Here is a 14,736-nt window from a genome sequence, read left to right as displayed (position 1 = left end):
ATGACAAACTTCCCTCCATATAAGTCCTACTCTTGCTCTGCTCTAAAATGGTTCATCTGATCATATGCTTGTGAAAGTCAACATCACTCTGGCTATTCTCAGAGAGCTGCTTCAGCGCCGGCAAGTCTGGCAGTTCACTCAGGCAGATTGGCAGGGACTGCAAGCAGACATTTTTCTTCAGGACTGGTCTCCTATATCATTCTACTGCCCCTAATATTTACTAAGCTTGGGATTTCTTCCACAGAAACCTGCACTCTCATGCACAGATTCATCCCATCTAGTCTTCAATTATCCTACCTTTCTTCCTGCCCATAGTACACTGAACCCTGTGGTGATGCAGTTGCTACGAAACAACTTGCCTTCTCCTCCTGGAAAGCAAACTCAACCAAAAGCAATCTCAGCTCATTCCACAAAGTCTGCAACAAGTGTGTGTCCACCCTCAGGAGAGCCAGAAAACAACATCAGTCCAACCTCAAGATCGAACTTTCAAACTTGTCTCTCTCCCTCCTCTAAAACATGGTTGTGCCATATTAAGTCTGTCTCTGGAGTATGCTCCCACTCCATCCCTTCAAGATACCCAGGAGATTGAGGAGATGGAAGCAAGATACCTGGGAATATACCTGGGATGGAAGCAAAACACTGTACACTTTATATCCAAGGGGAGGCCTTGACAGGCCTTCAACAAGACAAAATTAACAAAATTAATAGCATAAACAATAAAGGAATTTAACATGAAATATTGCACGGGATACAACAGAACCACCTGGACAAAGACATAACAACATAAAAACATGACAAATCTGGTTCTGAAAACTCAGCTTTATGAGGTGGAAACGAGAAGCTCAGATTTAGATTTCACCACGTGCAGAACATACATATATATATATATATATATATATATATATATATATATATATATATATATATATATATATATATATATATATATATATATATATATATATATATATATATATATATATATATATATATATATATATATATATATATATTTATATATATATATATATATATATATATATATTTTTATATATATATATATATATATATATATATATATATATATATATATATATATATATATATATATATATATATATATATATATATATATATATATATATATACACACACCTGGTGTTGGCGCAGTGGTTAGGGCAGTGGCTTGGGATCCAAGAGGTCCTGAGTTCAAGCCCCGTTGGGCCACTGAATTAATACACCAGGGGGTTGACTCAGCCTGTCATCCTTCCGAGGTCGGTGAAATGAGTACCAGGATACTGGGCCGGTGTATACCCTGGTTAAAATAGGTGTACCATATCCCTGTGTCGTAAGAGGCGACCAGGGTTGCGTCAGGAAGGGCATCCGGCGTAAAACATGCGCCAAATCACTATGCGGATCATACGGATGATCCGCTGTGGCGACCCCTAACGGGGGCAGCCGAAAGAAGAAGATATATATATATATATATATATATATATATATATATATATATATATATATATATATATATACATATATATATATATATATATATATCGCCCCCTACTGGCTGTTGGTGATTTGGGTGCGGCATCATGGTGGATGTGTAGTTCGGTGGTGCGTTTCGCGATTGCTGCTTTCTTCGTATTGTGTCATCTCTTTCTTCCTTTCCCCCCTTTTCTTGTGTTTGTGCTTTTGTACTTTTCTTGTGTTTGTACTCCCTCGTTCCCTTATCTTTCCCCATTTCCTCACCAAGGCGAGAGAGACAGAGAGTCCGTAACTTGTGAGAAAGTCGAAACTGTTTCATTTAAAGGTGTGTCAGTAGACTTCTTGAGGCCCACCGTCGCATCCCCATTTTTTGGAAACGGTTGTAGTCTTTATATCATATAACATTACTTTGAGTAGGTTTCGGAACAGGCTTGGAGGATTACTTGGTTGTGCGTTTTGTTTTTGTATTGTTCTTTACTTTCAATTTTCTTTTAGCCCATACTGCCGAGGATCGATCGGTGGGTGGGGTGGGTGAGGTTTGCGTGTGCTTGTTCATCAAAGGAATTGCGGTGGCACATACAAATCATGATGCCGCAATGGAGAATCTGACTCGCAAGCATGGAATAGTCTGCACTCCTTCGGAAGATATTTCTGTGGAGAGTGTGGTTTTATGTATTGGTAACTTGATTGGGATGGAGAATGTTCATGTGGCGTCACGAATGAACAAACGAGTTATTGTTATGGCAAATGTCGATCTGGTTGTTCATGTAGTGGAGCAAGGTTTAGTATTAGACTCAGGGGTTACTTTTAATGGCGTACCCCCTAGACAACTGCTCAGAAAGTTACAATCTCTAACGTTCCACCCTTCATGAAGGGTGAATTGATTACCGATGCATTGGCAAAGAATGGAACGATCGTTTCACAAATGATGATGATTCCTTTGGGAATCAAACATGACAACGGAAAGCATGTGATGTCCTTTAGGAGAAGCGTTTACATGGTTTTGAATTGAAGATAACTTGGTTGAAGATAACTCAGAGCTATTTAACAAAGCAACAATCAGATGTCATAAATTGGGGCAAAAGCCAAGCCTTGTGGATGGGTCAAGCCGGTGGATCCTTGCCTTCCCTTCCACTTCAGCTCAGATGGAGTTTTGAAGGTATTAAATACCTGGGAGTGTTTCTCGGAAATGTAACTGTGGAAAAAAAGAACTGGGAGGGTATGGTGAATGCCCTTGAGCAAAGACTGATGAAATGGAGAGGTTTTCTCGTTCAACTTCCATATAGGGGACACGTGTTGGTGCTCAACAATCTGGTGACATCCATGCTTTGGCATTGTTTCGTTTCAAGGCACCCCCCAGAGAGTTTGGTGAAAAACTGGATTCTAATTGACTTCCTTTGGAGCGGAAAACACTGGGTTCATCCTGGAGTGCTGAGTCGTCCCTTGAAAAAAGGAAGTCAAGGCCTTGCAGACTTGATCAGTAAGATTATGGCCGTTCGTATGACCGCGATTAAGTGCCTGCGACATGGACTTCGTGCCTGGCTTGAAAATTTCTGGCCAACTCTCTTTTGAGCTGAGCTGGTGCCCTGGGATACTTGCAGGACATCTTCCTGATTAATGTCCAACACTTGGACCTCACACAACTACCGTCCTTCTACTCCAGCATGCTGAACGCTTGGCAAGCGTTTAAAGTGAGCCGCTGGAAAACATCGTACATAAAATAAATATTTTTGTGTGAACCCCTCTTTTCCAATCCACGATTCAAAAGTATTCCAAAAGATCTAAGTTTTGTTGAGAAATTTGTCGGGAATAACATTCGGAGAGTATATGATCTGTTGAACGGGGCAGGAAATTGGATGAGTGCTGCTGCTCTGGCAGAAGCTGTGAGCATAAGGTCACCAAGACACGTTTCTTTTGTGCTGTATGGTGTTTTGAAAAGGTTCCATGACAATAACATAGATGGGGAGGAAGTTCTCCCTGGGGCGGAAGTGTCCCCTGCACCAGTGCCACCGGCACCTCCTTTTCCGGATCTTGTGCTTTCTCCCAAAAATTGAACGACCCACTCGGTCTATAAAATTCAATCTCCTCCCTTGGACGGCCTCCCACTCGTCATCTCTGGATGAACGGCAAAACTTATATCAGGCTTGTGTGAGTTTAGTGTGTACTATTCCTAAATTGAACGATAGGAAGTGGGTGTGCTTGCTACTGGATGTATCCCCCTCTTAACCTCAACGGGACAGTTTTTATCAAAGGCTTATACCCAAAAGAACTGGGGACCTTCAGTGGAGGCTAGCCCATTGGATTCTACCCACAAATCATGTTACACATTTTTTTTCCTGAATCGATACCTGGTGAATGTCATTTTTGTGGTGCAGCTGAAACTCCTTTCCATGCATATGTTGAGTGGAGGTGTCAAATTTCCTTATTTCAGTTGTTGAAGAAACTGTTTAGAAATTTATATCTGTTTTAATTTTAGAGTTTTGATTTTTGGTGTCAAATTCTTGCCTGGGTCAAGAAAGGAAGCACCTTTGGCCAATTTTTTATCGGCTCAGGCAAAGACGGCAATCTATAAGACTCAGAAGGTGAAACTCGAAGGTTTATATGAAAGGAATGTAACCTATTGTTGCTTTTTAAGTCTTGTGGTTATTCAGATTAAACTAAAGTTTAGTTTCTTTAAACATTAGGGGAAGTTACCAGAATTTGAGCAAACTTGATTGGCAAATTATTTGTACAGTGGAGTTGATGGGGATTTGATATTTGATTGGTCATAAGGGTCTAAGTCCAGTTGTACCTTTTTCATTTCTCGACATCTTTGTTTTCTCAAATATGAATGGCCTGGTCTCTTCTTTGCTACTGTTTTAACTTGTTTTGGGTATATAGGACGTTTTTTTTGGTATATTTTTCTAATAAGAGATGAAACAATCTCTCTCTCTCTCTCTCTCTCTCTCTCTCTCTCTCTCTCTCTCTCTCTCTCTCTCTCTCTCTCTCTCTCTCTCTCTCTCTCTCTCTCTCTCTCTCTCTCTCTCTCTCTCTGTGTGTGTCTCTGTCTCTCTCTGTCTCTCTCTCTCTCACTCTCTCTCTGTGTCTCTCTCTCTCTCGTTCTCTCTCTCTCTCTCGTTCTCTCTCTGTGTGTCTCTGTCTCTCTCTCTCTCTCTCTCTCTCTCTCTCTCTCTCTCTCTCTCTCTCTCTCTCTCTCTCTCTCTCTCTCTCTCTCTCTCCCCCCCCCTCTTTTACTTTTGTTCTGTTGTGGCTTTATCCGTTAAGTGTTCTAGCTATTCCATGAGCCTTGACTCTGTATACAACAAAAAAAAATGATATGCATACTGAGACAAGGAAAATTAATGGAAGTTTTGAGAAATGAAATTGTTAAAATTGAAAAATGAATAAACAAGCAGTCATAGACTGGTACTTACGAAATCGTCAACTTGACCTCTGACCTTGTCTAATAAAAGCTGTCTCTAGAGAAGGTAGCGACGCAAACCAGAAGTTTCTACGATGATTCTGTACCAAACCATCAAAAATCGAATGTTTGACCTCACTGTGACCTTGACCTTTGATTGATTTTGACCAAAATCTAATCAGCGCTAACCATCACCCTCCTGAATCACGTGATGTAATTTGACATTGGTAGCTTCTTCCGTTCTCGAGTTATCGTGCCTCCAAACAAACACACACACAAACAAACACACAAACAGATGACGGAAGTCATCAATATACTTACGAAATCTAACAAGCAGTCATAGACTGGTACTTACGAAATCGTCAACTTGACCTCTGACCTTGTCTAATAAAAGCTGTCTCTAGAGAAGGTAGCGACGCAAACCAGAAGTTTCTACGATGATTCTGTACCAAACCATCAAAAATCGAATGTTTGACCTCACTGTGACCTTGACCTTTGACCGATTTTGACCAAAATCTCATCAGCGCTAGCCATCATCCTCCTGAATCACGTGGTGTAATTTGACATTGGTAGCTTCTTCCGTTCTCAAGTTATCGTGCCTACAAACAAGCACACAAACACACACACAAACAAACAAACACACAAACAGATGACGGAAGTCATCAAAATCTTTAGATTTCGTAACAATAAAAAGACTGCTTCAAACTCAGTAACAAGCCATGTAACATCATAAAATGAGTGCACGTATTAATTACTGCACTGTGAATGCTAAATCCAACTAAGTGACCTCGTTTAGTTGTAGTAAATATATAAAATACAATCAATCTTTGGAACAAATTAAAACAGCGATTCAGCACCAAGTGAAACATTAAATTCCATGTTCTAACTCTTAATATTCCTACTGAATTAATTCCCTTTGAACAACACATCGTTAAACACCACTTGGTAAAATGGAATGAAAATAATGAGAGAATTATGATGGGCAAAGGGAAACGATTAATTAAATAATAGCTTTCAACACATATATCAAAAGAAGCATAGTCAGTATTGATCATTATTGAAACACAAGATATTGATTTACATTTTCACCTGTTTACAGATTGAATGTGAAAAGCTTAAGGAATTTGGGGAGGGGGGAAGTTGAGGATAAAGGACAAAAAGGGAAAGAAGATTCATATGAGAAAGAAGCAGAGAGAAGAAAAAATGGCAACAGTTCGGGATGGAGGAGGGGTTGGTAAAATGTACATTATGTCTGCATATTACATAAGCAGATAGAATTTTGCACGTTTCAGCACAATAGTCAGTTATTCATACAAAATTGCAAATTTGAGCAACATGTTGTGCCACACAGGTGAATGTAAAAAGGGCCAGATATCACAAATCATCCGATAATTTGAGAAGCATGTTTTATTTGTTTGGAGATGTCACAAATCATCCTACAATTTGAGAAGCATGTTTTATTTGTTTGGAGATGTCACAAATCATCCTATGATTTGAGAAGCATGTTTTATTTGTTTGTAGATATCACAAATCATCCTATAATTTGAGAAGCATGTTTTATTTGTTTGAAGATATCACAAATCATCCGATAATTTGAGAAGCAGGTTTTATTTGTTTGTAGATATCACAAATCATCCAATAATTTGAGAAGCATGTTTATTTGTTTGTAGATATCACAAATCATCCGATAATTGAGAAGCATGTTTTATTTGTTTGTAGATATCACAAATCATCCTATAATTTGAGAAGCATGTTTTATTTGTTTGGAGATATCACAAATCACTCTATAATTTGAGAAGCACGTTTTATTTGTTTGTAGATATCACAAATCACCCGATAATTTGAGAAGCATGTTTTATTTGTTTGTAGATATCACAAATCATCCTATAATTTGAGAAGCATGTTTTATTTGTTTGTTGATATCACAAATCATCCTATAATTTGAGAAGCATGTTTTATTTGTTTGTTGATATCACAAATCACCCTATAATTTGAGAAGCATGTTTTATTTGGTTGAAGATATCACAAATCATCCGATAATTTGAGAAGCATGTTTATTTGTTTGTAGATATCACAAATCATCCGATAATTGAGAAGCATGTTTTATTTGTTTGTAAATATCACAAATCACCCTATAATTTAAGAAGCATGTTTTATTTGTTTGTCGATATCACACATCACCCTATAATTTGAAAAACATGTCTTATTTGTTTGTTAATATCATATGTCATCCTATAATTTGAGAAGTATCCTCTTTATCTCTTCTTTATCTCTTTGCTGATGACTCCACCCTCTGCCCTATCATCTGTCATCTCTCAGATTGGCAAGCAGCAGCCTCTTCACTCTCTGCAGATCTGGGTAAAATCACAAGCTTGTCTAATATGTGGAACATGTCTTTCAATCCTGACAAATCTCATACTCTCAGTACGTATCTCCAAAAGGACCATCTGGAAAAACCCACTCCATCTACTTTCTCAACAATCCTCTTACATAAGTCCTTTAGTTCAAACTTTTGCACCACACTATCTGTCACGATCTTTCTTGGGAAAGCCACATCTCCAAGCTGGCCTCCAAAGCCAGTCGCCGATTCGGCATGCTCCATCATACAACGTCCTTCATTGGCACACCTGAGCACCAGAACCACATACAAAGCTTTCATCTGCAGCCTGATGGAGTCCTGCTCTCCCCTCTGTGCTGGTGCTCCCACCTCTCACCTTTCTCGGCTTCACGGTGTGGAAACCAAGGCATTTAAGATCATTGGTATATCCCGCGACGAGGTTGAGTTCTTGGGTCTCTCACTCTCTCACCGCAGGCAGGTTGGTGGTCTTTCTGTCTTCTACCGTCTCCTCTCCAGCCTCGCCCCCCCCCGCTCTGTCTGCTATCTGTCCCACCCATATTTCCGCAGGGTGCTCAATGTCCACCAGCAATGCCCTTCTGGTAAAACTACCAAAATCAGGAATCACTGCTCACTTTCACTCTTTCATTCCTCTTTTTTTTTCCCACCTTCAGAACAAACTCCCACACACTCTGCAATCCCACTCTTCCCTCCAGGTCTTCAAAACAGCTGTTCACCACCACCTCTTATCTTCCCCAATCCAAAACCATGATGTTTTCTACCCCCATTAATCCACCCCAAACCTACCTCCTTCCAATTCCCTGCTTTACTTCTCGAAAGTCCCTGTAATGTCCATCTTCTTTACCCTGTGTACCTCGCCCCATCCCACTCCCTCCCACAGATCTCCTCATGTGTCTGTTCCCCACTGTTTTCTGCTTCCGTCTCTCATTCCTCCTGTCTCCTGCTCCCCTCGTTATACGTTCTGTGTGTTAGCTCTTATAAGAGCTTTGATATTGTATGTATATATATGTATATATATATATATATATATATATATATATATATATATATATATACATATATATATATATATATATATATATATATATATATATATATATATATATATACACATATATATATATATATATATATATATATATACATATATATATATATATATATATATATATATACACACACACACAGGGGGCTGCAAAAGTAGGTATACAGTAAGGACTGTACTTTTATTCATTACTGTATACCTACTTTTGCAGCCCCCTGTATATCATGTTTTAATTGTTTGTAGATAATACAAATCATCCTATAATTTGAAAAGCATGTTTTATTTGTTTGTTTCCTTGCTTCACTTTTATACACTCTTCAACCGCTGGACGGAATTTCGTTTAAAACTGCTCGTTGCACTCGGAATGTGCCTGCGTAAGTTTTAGGGGGTAAAAAAAAATTAATCATCCAGGGGTTGGAACCTCAATTCTCTATATAGTATATAAATGTGGAGAGCATGGTGGTGTTCCCAGTGGGAGGGAGTATTACTATTCACAACGGAATGCAACAATTCTGGGGAAATTGTCCCATCTGTAACATTGGTTTCTTTGCCTGTAAGTATAAATTAACATTCTTGCTATTGGTGTCTAATTACCCCCACCTTTTACCGATACTCCTCACACTCACTCCCAGTAACCCCACATGGAAAGGACACCATGTTTCATCATTCATTGCACATATTTACTTTGTTACAATACCCTACAGTCCAGGAAAAAGATTTTTGCCTCCTTTTTTTTGCCTTTCATTCGAACCCACCTCTACATGCCACTGCTTGCCCATGGCATTGACGACTCGTCCCTCAATAGGCCGGCGACATGCTCCACAGATCGGAACGCCCATCTTATCATGGCATGGCAGGCAGTACAGCTCCCCCTTGAGTTCACGTGCATCTGCCGTTAATTCCTTCCTAAAAAGAAAAATAGGACCGTGCTTCTTGTAGCTCACTTGGATCAGGAGCAACAGTCACTTAACCCCCCCTCCCCCCCGTAGACCGCTTAGACCCTGATTTTCTAATGCCGTGAACAAAAGTTGGTGCATCATGGGTGACAAAGATTGTGGTGAAGTTTCATCAAAATTATGTGTGTAGTTTCAGAGAAGAGAGCAAATACCTATTTTGGGGAGTCAAAAACACACACACACACACACACACACACACACACACACACACACACACACACACACACACACACACACACACACACACACACACACACCTCCCTGTAGACCCTCTTAACAAGCACATATTTTGATGTGGTCAATTAACCTTTGTTATGCATCAGATATGAAGCTTGTGGCCAAGTTTCAGCAAAATCATGTGTTTGGTTCAAGTGATAATGAGTGAAGTGTTTACAGACTTACTGACTCACTCATTCACTCACTCGCTCACATACGGACACTGCTCAATTGCATAAGCTCACCAAACTAAAGTCCAGGTGAGCTAAAAATGAAAGCAAAATAAAACACACTCACCATAAATGACAAGGCACAATAATTCAAATGGAAGAATCATTATTCTGTATAATTGTTGTGATAAAGAACAAGGTATGAGGCAGGGGTACACAAAGGGGAGAGCATTATTCCATAAAACTGCGAATGAAGGCCTTGGGGGATGTCAAAATTTCCGATTAGCCAAGGAAAGATCTTGCACGATGAAGGATGCCCAATTTGCGGCTGGCTTTGGAGGCCATCTTGGAAATATGGTCTGCCCAAGAAATATCATGCCTGAAGGTGAGGCCAAAAGTTTGAGTCACTTAACCTCTTCAAGTGATTTATTTGGGAAATATATGGGAAGGTTTGCCAGATGGTACTTTCAGAGAGACAAAGTGAATGTGTGAGATTTGTCAGGATTTAAAGACATTATAATTGTTTTACCAGCTCGTGATTCTATCAAGGTCTGCAGAGAGGGAAGAGGCTGTGGCCTGCCAATCTGAAGGATGAGGGATGTTACATCAGAATATGGAGTTTTCAGCAAAAATGATAAGGAGGGTTTTTGCAGATAATCAGAAAGATCGGTGATGAAGATCAGGAACAGGATTGGGTCCAAGACTGCCTTGGAGCACTCCAGCCTCAACAGGAAGAGCAGATAAGTGTGGAGGAATTCTGTAAGCCATGAGAGGTGGTGGCCTTGGATGCCAGAGGTGGACAGTTTGGAGGGCAGGATGTGGTACCAGACTGTGTCAAATGCTCAAGATATGTCCAGAGACGGCCCTGATCACTTGTCCGAAATGAAGGACCTTCATACATTGATGCGAGAGCAGAAGCAGCATGTCCATGGGAGAGTGACTGAGTTGGCAACCAAAGTGATGGTCTGAGATCAGGCCGTTGGAGAAACGGAATGATTTGATATTAAACTGCAATATTGGATTCCATGACTTTGCTTACCAAATAAAAGTAAGCTAATATGTGTGTAATGAAGAGGAACTATTTTTGAGCCATGTTTGTGTAATGCAGTGATGTTGGCTGACTTCCAAATAAATGGAAGGTGACCTTGGGTAAATTAGTTATTGGTTGAACAGAGCAGAAAGACAATATGTAATAAGCATCCTGGCTGATGGGCTTGTCACAGAGTTGGAGTCTAGGGTTGCCATAAACTTCCCCATCTTCTCAGGTGAGAAAGACAGCACCGTATCCAGGAGCAGTTGGATGTGGTTGGTTGTGTACAGGGAAAATGAGTTAGGGGTTCGGTAACAAAGAATGGAAAGCACACACAGTTAAAGACATCTGGCAGTCTCATGAGCAGAATTAGTTGTGGTGCCATTAAAGATAGGGGAAGGGATTGAGGGGGAGCATACACCAGAGACAGACATGAGAAGGCACCAGCAGGAATTTTAGGAAGGCGACCGGTTCAAGAGTTCCATCTTGAGGTTAGACAGATATTATTTTTGGGCTGTCCTGAGAATGGACATGCTTTTGGGCATTGTGGAATGATGTGAGGTTGCTTTTGGTCACATTAATCTTCCAGGAAGAGAAGGCAAGTTGTTTGAAGGCAACTGTCTCACCACAGGATTCATTGTCGCAGCGGTGAGAACATGGGCATGATAATTGCAGATGAGATGAGATGAGATAAAACTGTGCATGAGAGAGCTGGCTTCTTCTTTTTTTTTACAGGCTCGAAGGCACCTGGAAGAGTTGTGACATCATGAACACATGCAGACAGATACATGCCAACACCAGACTTGACTTTCACAGACATGGCTGCTGATATTGGCAGAAGTGACGCTACTTCCAAGAGCACTCTGTATACCCGAAACGTCATCTTTGGGAATGTGTTTTTCTCTCCGCACTTATCAGGGCAATCGATGAAGAATTTCCTCATCATGGATGCCAACTCACAGGGGTTTTTTTCCCCCATGTTTTATTTGAGAAGCATGTTTTATTTGTCATCATCTACTCATTTGTTTTATACTCATTATTTGTCATCATCATTTGTTTTATTTAGTGAAAACACTTTGGGAATGTGTTTTATATCCTTTAAATGCTGAGCGTTAAGCGTGGAAGCAGCACGTACAATTTTTTTAATCTTTGGTATAACTCGGCGGGGTTCGAATCACCGATCTCCCAAACGCAGAGCAGAATATTATGCAAGAATTCAAGAACAGCCTCAATATCAGGGATGGCAGAGATGGAAGACCATTCTTGAAGTGAGAGGGCAGCATGCAATCCTTGCCAGTCAGCTTAAGCTGACATCACAACTTGTACAAATGTATAAAAAAATACTGATGGAAGTCTTTGGGCAGGGTCACACTTTGGCAATCGACGAGTGATATTCTGCTTCCAGCAAAATTGTTTGCGAGGTCATTTGATCCATGACAATGTTGCTCAACCTTGCAGCGAGGTCACAGTAATTAAAAAACAAATCTAATAGTCAATGATGAACTCATGCCACCTGGGGCCTTGTCTCAATTATGGATGAAAACAACAGAACATTGAGTGAGTTAGGCTAACAGTCGTAGGAAGCAAGGACACTCGCCTTCACAAGCAAGAGTAGTTCCTCATTCTACTTGTCTTCATTAAACTGTCATTTTTATTACTTGACAAGCCTGCGTGTGAAGATAGCACTGCAGCATTTGAGTTATACGATTTGTCTCATGCTGTACTAATGAGATGAGTACCACCTGTGGGTCCACTTGCTCCAAGGCATACATGTTCCTAGTCCCTAAACTGCATGGGTGCACTGTATGGTCCAGTCCTTAAACAATGTATGTGACAAAACTGGCTCTCTCGCTCTTCATCCACTCCCACGTCAGCCTCAGTTTACAGGTAACCAAAGGTTATTTACAAGTAACCTCCGCCATCAAAAGAGCAGAGGCATAATTTGCACGCTTTATTCAAATGCACCTGCTTGATTTCATTCCTGTGATTTCCTTCACCACACAAGAGGGAGCCAAAAATGTTTTGGCCAACCATGAAGTAAGGAATGCTCCTGTCCTACAAGATCGTAATCTACCCAATGATATTGTGTGTGATGTTTTCACTACATATCCATCTAAAACAGGAAATGTTGCTTTAGTCCATGGAATGTGCATGATCATTTCAGCATTTCATGTTTGTCGCAGTTTTTCCAAATTCAAAACTCCCTTAGATGTGCACCTGCTGCTAATTCATTGAGGTGATGATAAAAATTTACGTACAAAATGAGTGGTAATGTCATCGATGTATTGTGATGCTTCCACATTGAAGGTGCTACACAAAAATTTATTAACATTGATGTAGTTATTATTGGTATTACTAGCAGTCACCTGTTGAAAAATCAACAAGGCTAGATGCTTTGAAGAAGGTCATTTCAAATTCGAGAGCTGTTCATGATAAAATAATTGAACAATATTTAATTGTGAAATTATGATACAAAGAATATAACAACATTAAACTGAAATGTTTTTTTTCAAAAATGAAAGGCATACAAGATGCATGCATGCATGATTTTTGGTTTGTGAAATATGAACGGGAATAGTGGTGATGAAATGTCGCCCACACCTTGTCAGCAGATTCACAAACATTGTCTATCAAAAATAATAATAATAATAATAATAATAATAATAATCTTGTATATTATTTCCGAGTTTGTGGTTTAGTGTCGCGCTATCTTCGACTTTGTTCTGCGCTCGAGTAACGTGATATTCGGCTTACATTATCTCAAAGACCATATGAGGTGCATGGTACAAAAAAAAGTAAATAAAATGGTTCTGAAAGTGAAATCGTATTCCACTTACTGCATTAAAGTAAAATTACTACTGATACTCTGCATCAGTTCCTTTCTCAAACACACCCACCCCAACATGTCGCGCAGAGCGCGGGTTATGCTAGTAAATATATAAAAACACTCCCTTTCCACTCCCTTAAGGGGGAAACCAAATGTAATTTGTATTTTTTTTTTCTGAAAACCATTGAGAATCTTTAATCACTGTCTAATTTTAAGGGCTAGATTTTTGAATTTTTTTTGCCATTCACAGTGTCGAAACAAGGCCCGAATGTCGATATTTTTCATTTCACCAGTGACGTCACACTTTGAACCCGCCTTGATCCGAATGGCAGTTTACATTGAGAAACACTGCATGTTGAGCTCGAATTCAAATACTGATTCAATTGTCATTAGCAACTCTAAAAGTTCTCAGAATGTTGAAACTGATCAGTGGGATTTTGAAGAAACAGTTGGGAACAAAATTAGTGATGGAAACGCTTTCGGGGTAATTGTGGAGCCCAATTGTTGAGTCTTATGCGAGCAATTCAGAGGAAGAAGGTGGAAGAGTTCCTGAAGATGAAACCACAGGTCACATGATCACTTCAGCTCGGTAGAGTTTGACTTTCCGTTCAATTAGCAGTTTACAAGGGAGTGATTTTGTATTGATTGATAAATCGGTTTATATATTACTCAAGCAGAAATACCCATCATAACCCGACAGCACGGGCAAGGCCCAGGCACACTCAGACACCGTAGACAAAATAGGCGACAAATGCTTTGTATCACAGTTGCAGGCTGACCAGGTGTCTTGTACTGCATGTTACGGGATCGTCCCGTTTCATGCTTTTCCTGGATGCCATTTGTGTCCGTGCCGTGTCCCACCATTGTGTCCGTTAGGTGTCGATGTCGTTCCCCAGTGGAGGGAAGACGATGGTGGATGGGGTGTGGGATTGTGGGTGGATGTTGTGGGGGGATAGTGGAGGGGATTGTGAGGGATGGTTGGGGGGATGGTGGAGGGGATTGTAGGGGGATTGTGGAGGTAGAGGAGGGGATGTGAGGGGATGGTGGAGGGGGATTGTGAGAGGATATTAGTGGGGATGGTGGAGGGGATTGTGAGAGGATATTAGTGGGGATGGTGGAGGGGATTGTGAGAGGATATTAGTGGGGATGGTGGAGGGGATTGAGAGGATATTAGTGGGGATGGTGGAGAGGGGATTGTGAGAGGATGTTATTGGGGATGTGGTGGAGGGGATTGTGAGGGGATATTAG

General features: G+C 40.3%; 1 protein-coding gene across 6 annotated transcripts in view; it reads right to left on the bottom strand.

Annotated features, from left to right (window-relative positions):
- The window catches only part of LOC147012848 (LIM and senescent cell antigen-like-containing domain protein 1), a 98,358-nt gene that overhangs the window by 21,974 nt on the left and 61,648 nt on the right, over positions 1-14,736 (bottom strand). For all 6 annotated transcript variants that reach the window (XM_085854125.1, XM_085854126.1, XM_085854127.1 and 3 more), the window contains exon 6: positions 9,045-9,195. In XM_085854125.1, coding sequence (XP_085710251.1) covers positions 9,045-9,195 — 151 coding nt within the window. The remainder of the gene's footprint in view (positions 1-9,044; positions 9,196-14,736) is intronic.

This window comes from Eptatretus burgeri, chromosome 14 (assembly GCF_056783735.1).
Source record: "Eptatretus burgeri isolate ZD-2024b chromosome 14, Ebu_testis_v1, whole genome shotgun sequence".
NCBI classification, from domain to species: domain Eukaryota; kingdom Metazoa; phylum Chordata; class Myxini; order Myxiniformes; family Myxinidae; genus Eptatretus; species Eptatretus burgeri.
This window is presented reverse-complemented; position numbering and strand designations above follow the sequence as displayed.